An 11079-nucleotide genomic window follows, 5' to 3' on the forward strand; every position below is an offset into this window, starting at 1 on the left:
ACATTTTCATGTGTTCCCCATAGAAAGGAATTTATGGCAGAAATATTTGAGAAAAAAAAAAAAAAATTGAGTCATAATGCAGGAAAAAAGGAGTGGATCCAGAAGGGGGAGGGTGAAGGAGAAGACCATTGGTACACTCAGGGGCGGAGGGAAGCCTCAAGAGAACTCACAGAGCAAATAAAATCCATACAGATAAGTAAAAATTCAAGAAACAGAAAAGGGTGGAACCACTGTGCTACTCATACATGGTAGTTGTTCCTGTATTAGGGAGAGAAAAACAACCCACCTGCTTCCTTAGCTGCCTGTATTTTCCATTTACACAACTTTTGGAATGCAATTCCTAAACCAGTCACAGTCAGACATCTACTTGTATTTTCCAGCTACTCTCTGTTCCCTCACTCTGTTCTCCTCTGTGTGAGGCATAAAGCAAGTCTTGGAACGAGGTGAACACGAATCACATCTAGGTGTTGGTAACAAGTGATTCTCCTATTATTGGCATACCAAGAGTGAAAGAAACCCCATTTACTCCTTTCTTGTTCTGCTGGTTCCCCTACATGAGCACTGAAAAACTCTACCTCATACAGCAAAGCTTCAGACCCCTTCATTATCTCTTGGCTTAAAACCAGCATTCCGACTCATCAATTTTCAAACCACACCACACTTGGTGGGCAGTGATTGATGTCTGCATCAAATTTGAATCTCCAGTTGTGTTTGCACAGCTGGGGCTGATGGGAAATCTTCTTCACGACCCCCAAAAAACCAAAAAGCAGAAGCAAACAACAGATGCTCCTGTACCTTTGGAGGACAAGGGGTGTCACTGCACATGGTCTGCAGACTCCGTTCAGGGGAAGAGCTCTGGCACAGCCATCTCCTCTGCCCACTGAGGGAATGATTTTTTCCAATGATTCACAACCCAATGTCCTATCCAGCCACTGATAAGTCTCCCAAGGTAATGGGAGACTTATGGATGTAGCTGCAAGGAGCTCATGGAACCAAGTACTCCACAAAGTGTTTAGATATGTACAAATGTCCCTTGGCATCAGGTCTAGAAGAGAAACTTGTATATCAGGCCTTTTCAGAATTTAGCCCTTAATTTGTGAAGGGTTCATTTGTGTTGATACAAGTACGACCATCTCAGATAGCCTGCATTTCTGTCAGGCACTTTGACTTCCTACTCTTTTGTCATAGCACAGAAAATTTGAAAGTTCCTTTTCAATGGTCTCCTGATGTAGTTAGTAATTTAAATAAAAAGACATAACCGTATTTCTTTATGCTTCATAACCAGAATAAAAAAAAGGAACAGTCACTGTACAAAGACGCTTTGTGGCCAAATGAAATCTTCAGTTCTGCTCAGCAAAATGGGGGCACATTTCCTTTTTTCTAGTTCAGTACAAAAAAGCTTTACGAGGCAATGTTGTTAAAACTGATGCTGTTTTCAAAAGAGTCTCAGTTCCTGCCCAATTGAATTCTTTGTGAATGACAGTTTATCAAGGAGAGGAAAGCTGGATTCTGGGCTACAGCCACTGTGCTTTAACTGACTAGAACTGACCACACATGCCTTTGTACTGAGTGAAGTGCAATCTGACATCGAGGGTCAGGATTTCATGTCCCTGCTCCCAAAAGGCCAAGTGGAGACTTGCAGAGTTTTTCGTTGTTGTGCACTGATTGAGCAGCAATTTGAATTTCTGTGACATCAACAAAAGTTCACAAACCACCAGCAATGTGAAGCTTTAAAGAGAGCAGTGGGTCTAATGAAGCAATTAAACAGACAGCTGAGTAGCACCTGAATACACAGTATATACATAAAAAAAATCAGCCAGCAACAATTCCCTCTGGATGTAGACTCCCCCTCTCCTGAGTTTGTAGCAGGGTGTGGGCAATCTGCAATATACGTCAGCAGTTCCTCCTATGGCTTGGAACAAGCTGTGGTAAACTGCACTATAAATGGGAGAGGGTGTCATCATAACAGTCATCTAGGTATGAGGTTATTTTGCAAGTATTTCACCAGACTAATTAAGGAAACTTTTGAAATTTCTTTTGTTACTTACTTCAACATTGTCATAGTTACATAAATGGTGATTTTCTATGTCAAAATCCGTGAAATTCAATAGGACTCTGTGGCTGTGGTCCACTTGGATGACCCAGGAACAATCTGTGTTGTTATTATAAGGTTGAGGATAGTTTGGAGAATGGATTTCCCCACTTGTAGCTTGGAAAATACCACCACAGCCTGAAAAAGACACAATTAGTTTAAATCACAAGCTCTTCTCTTTATGCTTAGTGAGAACCTACCTCTATTTTTAAACTAAGAACACTTCCTTCTTTACGTTTCCTACATTAAGATTTTGTAAGATGAGCGCTACAACTGTTCAAGTGTCCTGGCTGCAACAAAAATAAATGGAAATTCCTATCAGGAAAGTTTATCATTATAATTGAATATGCAACAGCACTGCTCTGAGTAATGTAGCCCCAAGCTGGTAGTAGATGTTGTGAAGGCTGAAGCTTTAGTTCTGGTACTCCTCTATCCTAGATACTGTAAAAGCAATCCAAAATACTGTTCATATGAATGCCACACACCTGACATACTGAGAAAGCAATAACTAGGCCTAGCTGAGCGCAGGGTGAGAAAATTACTTCTTTACTGAGAGCTCATTGCTCATGAGCAGTGCAGCAATTGCAAACCTCACATTTCTACTTCTCTACCCATGAAGTTGAGGGTTTCCTGAGGACTCCACCCTCAGATACTTCTGATCAGAACAGATCTGGTGCTCATGAATATCTAAATAGCCTGGAACTATAGATTCCGTGTGGGAAGTACCAGGGCTTTCAACAGGACTAACATGAACAAACGCACTTTTATATCTTTAAAAGGGATAGAGGAGAGAGAAAGAAAGACATTGGGATTGTTGTAGATGGAGGCAGCCTGCTGGAAGGATAAAAAACTATACTGTTATTGCATTCTGGTGAGTGGGTATTTTAGAGGCTAGAGGGGGGTTGGAGTACAACAGGCAAGATATTGTAAAGGAATGAGAAAGCTTCAGGGGGCCTAAGCAGAAAAAATAAGCTGCCAGGTCTCAGAAGGGGATTTGTTCAAAGGACTATTGTAGACTTCTTTTATTAAGAAAAGATCTTGTGCCTTTCTCATAAAACTTGTGAGAGAGGAGAAGTATAAACCTTGACAAATTAATGAATCAGCGTGCTTAATCAAGCAAAACTGCAAGAACTAAAATTTGCCTTTTGTAATTTTTCATTGATATTTCATATTTTCTGATAATTGTCCTTTTTTATAAGAGCTCCCATGTAGAGATATGGTTGAGTCTTTTAAGCATATCTCTTCTTTTACTGATTACCAGTAAGGCTATGAACAACTAATCACATTGGGGGTGGATGAACCTTTTAGAATTCAAGTATTTACTAATCACTCCAAATATTTTTGGAGTCCACTGAGTTCTTCAAGTTAAGCCATGTTCTCAGATATTTTTCACCTTACCTTTTAAAACCAAAAGCATCATTCACTGAAAAAAGTACTCTGTATGGGTAAGTGGGTGGGAAGAACTGGTAGCATGCAGAAGTCCTTTGCTGATTTCAGGAATGTCTTGATTAATTATGCAGAGAAGAAACCCAAACAAAATACATAAATAGGCCTAGGTTTCAGCTAATTAGACAATTTTTAACTCTGTGAATTTTTCAGCATCTCTTAGTGTTACCAAATTCAGTATCGCCCAAATTCTTTTTCAGCTTTCAGTCCTGTGCTGGTTGACTACTTTAAATGCTTACATGGCTGATCCTCAACTCTCAGAATTCCTGAATTTCTCATGGCATTAATCAGTATACTCACCACCTGGATTTTCTTGCCAGGAGGCATTAAAACCTTTCCCTGCCACTGCTGCATCTGTCTCGAAACGGACAATGGCTGAATTGCCAGTGGTGGAGACTCGCAGTGGGTTCTGTGCTGGTCTTGACACACACAGCTGGGCTAGCCTAGGAGAGAGGAAATCTGGGCCACCAAAGACCTAGAAATGGAATAAATATTGTCAAAGTTTTCCAGAGAGAGTGTCTGCCACACAGAGTACATGAGAAGTGTTCAGTTTTTAGGAGGAAAAAACCAACCCCATCTATAATTATTGAAAATGATTCAACATTTTAAAATGTAAAACTAATAGAGTAATTTTCTCTGCGGGTTTACCTGGTATCTGAACCCCCTGTACAAACCAAGTTTAAAATTCTAGATGATTTCAGAATATCCTTGCAATAAATAGAATTTTCTGTTTGAGGACTTGGCCACATTCTTCTTCCCTTTCCCTCCAGAACATTCTCTGGGCATATAGACCCAGATTTTTTTGTGTGTGTGCTTGTGCAAACAAACTGCTTCTTTTTGCAGGAAACTGTGCTGATGATTTGCACCATTGATATTTAGAGGCATAGTTAAAGATGATTTTTAAATTGGAGCTAGATTTCATCTTTCCTTCTGATAAAACAAAAAACCACTGCAACTTTATTTACTTCAAGGGCAGCATAAATATACAAACTACTGGATTTGGGTCAAGTAAACTACATTTTAATAATGTTCTTCAGAAGCAAGGATATATAGCATACATATTTGCCAAAAAAGACCTGGTTTTGGCTTTTAAGAGTAATTATTTCTTACTCAGAAGAGTGTGCCTCAGGCAGTCATAAACCAGAGAACCACCACTCTCTTAAGCATCACAGCAGTATTACGTACTTACAATGCATTTTTAAACCTAGTGAAGTGAATTAAGTGGCAGTGATGAAGCCTTGTTAACCCTGTTTCTTGTTTTCCAGAAGGGACGTAGGATTTTAGTTTGAACTCATTTATGACTGGTGGAACCAGCTCACCTTCCCTAGTCTTCCCTCTCAAAGCAGAAGAAAACACACATGCTGAGTGCAATTTCCAATTGACATGTGATTTTGGTGCCTAGAGCCCTCAATGATTGAATTTTCTTGGCTTCCTGCATGCTAATGAAATAGCACCCAATACTAACAGTCTACCACCTTCCACTGGTATGTCCCTCATAGGACTGCAGCTGCAAAACTCAGCTTGACAGTAACCTCAGATGTGAAAACTATAAAACAGGTACACCTAATAGAGAACATGCTGCTGTCTTTCAGCAACTGAGCTAGTAATAGAAAGATTCTAATTCTGTAAGCACATATTATATATAAATGCTGAAACTAAAGTAGGTAACAGCAAGTTCTAACAACATAAAAAAACTCAACCCAAAATAACAATAAAAACAAACAAGCAAACAAACAAACAAAAATCTGAAAGCAGAGAATAGGAGTATAAGGCAACAAATCCCATCAGAATTTTCCAACAGTAGCACCTCAAGCCCACTCCAAAATGTAATAGTTTGGTAAACATCAAAAAAGTTAAAAGAAGCAATCCATGCATCTTTCTCAAAAAGTGACAGTACTGTTAGAAACAGCTTTATATGTGACCTTTTCTTCTATGATCACTTCAAGATGAGAGAAAACTCAATGTTTTAATAAGCTCTGTCAGACACTTTTTAACCCCAGAAGAAGTTTGGGTTCTGTCCAAGCTAAATATCTGAGCAAGTCTAACAAAGAGCTGAGCTAGTCCCTCCACATCCAGGGCTAAGTGTACTGCATTGCTACATAATTTGATTAATTGTGTGCTCACTAACTGCTCATAGGACCTGACACCGCTCTGATGTTAGAGATATAAAAGAAAGAATTTGGTTTTAACTGGAAAAAAAAAAATCAGTGACTCCAGGTTAATGTGAGACCTCAGGAATTGAGGCTTGCATCCCCAGAAGAAATAAGGAATTAATTTTTCTATAAACGTCCTAGTCTGTTAGATGTTCAAAAGACAGTATTTTGCTTTGGTGGCTGATAACACAGGCTTAATAGCTTAAACATTCTTATTTTGACCGAGACAGCAGTTTTTGCATTCTGCAGGGAGGCTGTGTGACTTGAATGGATAATGATTCCTCTGTCCAATTGACTGTCTCAAGGCATTCAAAAGAAGTCACTATGGATGAAATCACAGCTCAGATTCAGAATCTGTAATGAAGCTGTCACAGTCTGGGGAAGAAGCCTGTTTGTCCGCTGGAAGCTCAGCGTCTTCAGAAAAATCTTACTGCTTGGCTGCTCATGAGGCCCAGTGACAGCTGCATTTGTCAGAAGTCTGCTCAAAATGTGAATTTTAAAATGTGTTTGTGATACATTCTCTGAGTCAGAGCCACAGCATGAGACCTAGCAAGAACACATGCTCTTAATCATCTAAACCAGCCTAGGGAAGCTATGTGGCAGAGGAAACAGCAGGAGTTTCTAATATGCATCTAGTAAGTCTCATGGACCAGCCTCTCACATCATCCCTGGCGCTCCCTGGGGCTTTCTGCACACCATGGGCAAGGGAACCAAACCCAGGTCTGACATAAAGCCTGCTGATTTATGCAGCATTACCTCAGAAATTAACTTGGCCCTAGCTGAACACTTTGAATTGACCTGTTGGGAAAGAATTAAGGATGGGGAAGAAATATTGATAGAAATCTGAAGTTTGTGGGTCTCCTTTACATTGTTAACTGTTCAGCAACAGCTTCTGCACAGTTTCAAAATAGAAAGCAGTCAGAGGCATACTCTTTATAATTAGGAGTGTATTTTCTTTCCTCCTTTAGGCCAGTTTAATTAATCAGATGTTTTCATAAGGGCTGGAACAAAAACAAGTTTGAGTGTTTCCATGACAAAAAACAATAAAATATTGTATTTGGCTACAAAGAGAAAAACCAATAGTTACCACATGAAAAAAGAAGAGGGAAAAGAGAATGGATGGAAAGAATGAATTCAAGGGTGTGGTTCATAAAGAGTGATAGGATGTCTGAGCTGAAAAAAAACCCCAGAAACATCTAGTCTGACCAGGGTACCTGATCCAGAGATAAAGTGGTATTGGATGATTTAGCAGGGCTGCAGGACACTGCCATTAAGCCCATGGTTTTAATCTGTTCTTATCATTTGCTTCTGCCCCGTTAGCTCCATTTAATGTTAACAGTCAGCATTCCAGAGTTATGAGCAACAGAAAGCTGTTTTTATGCGGTTGGTCACCCTCATGACACAGATTTTCTGGGAATAACACTGATCCCTGCTCAGATATAGCTTCCAGCAAAGGGAGAGCCTGGCTTTGACAGAGAATTAAGAACTATGGTAATACCTGATGTTTCTTTATATTTAAATGAGAAGACCAGAGCATCTAATAGACTCAGAAGTGCAATAAATTGACAGTCTTCCCTCCTTTTCAGCTCAGAGCTACATCTTGCTGAGGCAGAATATATTTATAGTTTATAAAAAAAATCTGGTCCTTGTTAAGGAGAAGATATCATAATTTGTCATAATTTATTCAAAGCAGACATGGTAATTTTCCTCTATGAATGTATTTTCAATAGAAGCCATTTAAAAATTATTTCAAGCCTTTCATTGTGTGCAAAATAATGTCTTCTATTTCCATTAAACATTTCTATAAAACATCTTTAAGAACAATTTAAATTTGCTTCTGGATGTTTATAAAAGGAATGGAATTTGATGGGGAAGAAAAAAAGACAGACTGCAACAGTGTCATAAAACAAACAGGAGGAAAGATTAAAGGAGAATGTGTCAAACACTTGAGCCATGGGGATAACCTGAGGATTTCACATTAAAAAAAAAAATTAATGTAACTATTATTGCACAGTTGTGGTGAAACATATGGCAGTCCTGGGATACTGGCATGGAAATTACAGCTTGTTTAAGAGGCATTTTCAAAGGAAAGGGAAGGGAGACTCTTGCTGCCTTTTACAAGAACAAGGACGCTTCAGATAAATGTACAAGAGTGACATATTCAAGAAACTATGGTATAAAAATGAAGATGGCAGCAAAGGTGTCGTAATGGGAAATCTCTCTTAGAATTTTCTTAAATTCACTGCCAGCTCAAAGGGATGAGGGTGCTCCTAAGTGAAAGCTAAATGCATACAGGAGAGCAACTTTTGTGATTACTGGGAAATATTTATTACAAGACAGCTTATTCCAGGTAGCAGACTTAATGGGACCTGGAGGGACAGCAGAGTGCAGAGTTACTTTAGTACTGATTTTGACTTCCCATTAAAACTGGAAAGTTGTTTGACGTGAAAGAAAGCAGGAAGCAGTAGAACTTGCTACTCAGAGATAAGGAAAATGTGAAATCAGGAGAATAACCACAAGAAAAATCAGACTTCAAACCCCAAAGAATACTTAGACAGGATATTTCTGGGAAGTTAATGTGAGAGACCTTTGGAACCTTAGTGATCACTGAAACACACTGTATCAAAAGGACACCAGGAACCTCTTTTTTTTAATAGTCTGCAAACACAAATGCATGTGTGGTCTTCAGCTTGGACATACACAGACAACTACAGGAAAGAAGATGACAAGATAAAGCAGCTTCTGAAAATGGCTAACCATGGGGGTTTTTTTCCCCACTAAACCTGAGTCATCACTTGTTCTGTGCAGACTATGTCAATCATGCTATGAATGAATTTTATAACAAAAGCAAGAAAATAGGTATGTGGAGAGGTACATAAAGCTCCACCCAGTGCCTGCAGTTTGGCAGGGGAAGCTCTATGCTGCCAGGCAGGACCTTTGATCATGCACTAAGACATGAATCAATTTTCCCCTGATGATTTATGTTAGGTTATCTGCCAACAGATCAGAGACAGGGGTTGGGAACCGGATGAACCAAGGTCAGGAGACAGGTAACTCGCAGCATGCCAGTTCTGAGGGCAGGAAGGCAGGGGAGTTCAGGCAGCAAGGTGAGCATCTGTGCATGTATGGTTAGAAAGAAGCAAAACATAGCAACTAAGCTGCAAATGGCAAAGAAAGGAAACCCAAAACCTAAAGTGAATACCTTGCTCAGGAACACAGAGCAGCAAACTGCAGGATCCTGTTAAACAGTGTGTTTAAGCAGTTAGTGTCCAGCAACCCTCTCAATTGGTTCTAGGCCAGCTACCTTCCCAGTCCAAAAGTTCTCAAACAAATGGTTGCCAGTCATCTGTACTCTTGATGGATCATGATAGCTCCTGAGCAACCATCTGCAGATGTAGGTATTGTCCTTGGACTATTCAAGAAATGGTCATTCATAGCAAATTTAGATTTGGAGGCTGTTTGATGGATTCCTCTGGGCAACAGGGACATAACTGAAGGCAGATTAACTTCAATCTAGTAATTCTGGGCACAAAGAACAATGAAGATGCAATACGACAGACTTCATCAATACCATACCAGCCAGTACATGTCACCTACTCACAGTCTATGGTGTCGGCAATGTGACATGCAGGCACACTTGCCAATGCTACTGATGGAGAATTCATGCAACAACTTCCTTACACCCAGATCCTACAGAAGTCCCAAAGTCAACAGGATACTCAAAGCACAGTGTCCATTTGGTCAAGATTTCCACTGCATTGATAAGCTAAATAACATAGCCTGGAGAAATCAAAGCTACTAATGTGGGAATGGGCAGCAGTGCATAAGTGTGCGTGCTGGACAGAAAATTGTCTCACCGTATGCTGTATCACATCACCCAGGAGAAGAGGAGAAGAAAGGCTGCAGCAGAGTGGTACAAGTTCTCTTAGTCAATCTTTTGCATTCATTACAAAAACATTAAAATGTCACCCATGTAATAACATTGACAAAAAGTCCCAACAAGTGTACTTCCATTAGTGATCTCAAATGTCTCTAGTGAGAGCAGTCGAGAAAGTCTATAATTCTAAACAAGTTCTTCCTGAAATTATTTCCTATCCCTTCTTCCTGTACTGCAAGTCTATTCAACTCTGTTAGCTGCGATTGGTCACCTGGTTGAGCAAAACATGAGCAAAAATATGTCTTACATAACAGGGTCATCCAGTCTTACGGGTCTCTTAAAGGTCAGTACATGCTTAGAGAGGCCCCTTTTCTCCTTTTTCCACCACCCTAAGATGACTAGGATATTGCCTCTTCTTTTATTTTTTTTCTTCTGAGTGCAAAAATTCTGCATAATTTTCATCACACAGGGTTGTAAATCTCCTCACATTCTTGGAAGGCCCTACACAAGGCCTCACCTGAGTTATCCTCACAGTGATCTATCATATTCCTTTACACCAGGAAATTATCTTCATGGTACAGCACTCTACACTTAGATTTTGTAAAAGGTGAGCTTTTTAAGACTAAGTTTTTCAATGCAGTTTTGTCTCTTGTTAGGAAGCATACAGTGCTTCCTAACATCATAATTGGTTAAGGTATAGTCACCAAAGACATAAAAGCAAAAAATAATAAGAACATTGTGGCTTCTGTGACAACACCTGTTGAACATAACTGTAACCATGGGAAATTGTGGTAGAATTGTTTGTTCTGCATCTGCAGTTCTTGGGATTATCTGTTCCAGACAGAAATGAATGTAACTTGTGTATTTTAGAGGAGTAAATAAAATGCTCTTACCTCCAAAACATCATAGCTGCAGTTTGGGTGATATTCAATGTCGAATTCCTGAATAGTGAGTTGAATGCTGCTACCAGGTGCTGTGTGGATGTACCAGATGCATTCCCTATTGCTTGGGTATCTGGTGGGGTAGCCAGGGCTGTGAAACGAACCAGAAGGGCCAGAGAGTTCTTCTCCACAACCTGACAACAAAGCAAAACAGCCTGTCAGTGAGGAGCTCTGGAAAAACTCACCAACAGCTCTGTGATAAGGACAGGCAGTAGCACACATTTCATAGACACATTTTTCTTCCAGCCCTTCCACTGCGCTGGAAGGTGTGCTCTGTCACAGGGAACCTGGGAAGATAATGGCAGGCTGGAGCTGTTTGCACTGCCTGTGCAGGAAGTACTTCACCTCCTGTTTTGGTACGTTTCATACCAAACCTCAGCATCTGCTCTGACTGCTGAACGAACTGAAACACTGTCCTGGGTTAGCAAAACTGAACCCGCTACAGACACAGAGGAAAAAAGTGACACTTTCTGTATTGGCTTCTAACTTCATCAGTTCTAAAAAGCTAAATCAGATCCATTCTCAGCCCTTACTGACTTTAAATAATGCACAAGCAAAGTTATCACAGGG

General features: G+C 40.0%; 1 protein-coding gene across 1 annotated transcript in view; it reads right to left on the bottom strand.

Annotated features, from left to right (window-relative positions):
• Positions 1 to 11079, bottom strand: part of CUBN (cubilin) — a 143627-nt gene that overhangs the window by 68216 nt on the left and 64332 nt on the right. Inside the window, exons 29-31 of the mRNA XM_048306902.1 lie at positions 10462 to 10643; positions 3839 to 4013; positions 2049 to 2230 (exon numbers count right to left, since the gene is read on the bottom strand). Of these exons, the coding sequence (XP_048162859.1) occupies positions 2049 to 2230; positions 3839 to 4013; positions 10462 to 10643 (539 nt within the window). The remainder of the gene's footprint in view (positions 1 to 2048; positions 2231 to 3838; positions 4014 to 10461; positions 10644 to 11079) is intronic.

The sequence above is a fragment of the Corvus hawaiiensis genome, chromosome 1 (assembly GCF_020740725.1).
Source record: "Corvus hawaiiensis isolate bCorHaw1 chromosome 1, bCorHaw1.pri.cur, whole genome shotgun sequence".
NCBI lineage: Eukaryota > Metazoa > Chordata > Aves > Passeriformes > Corvidae > Corvus > Corvus hawaiiensis.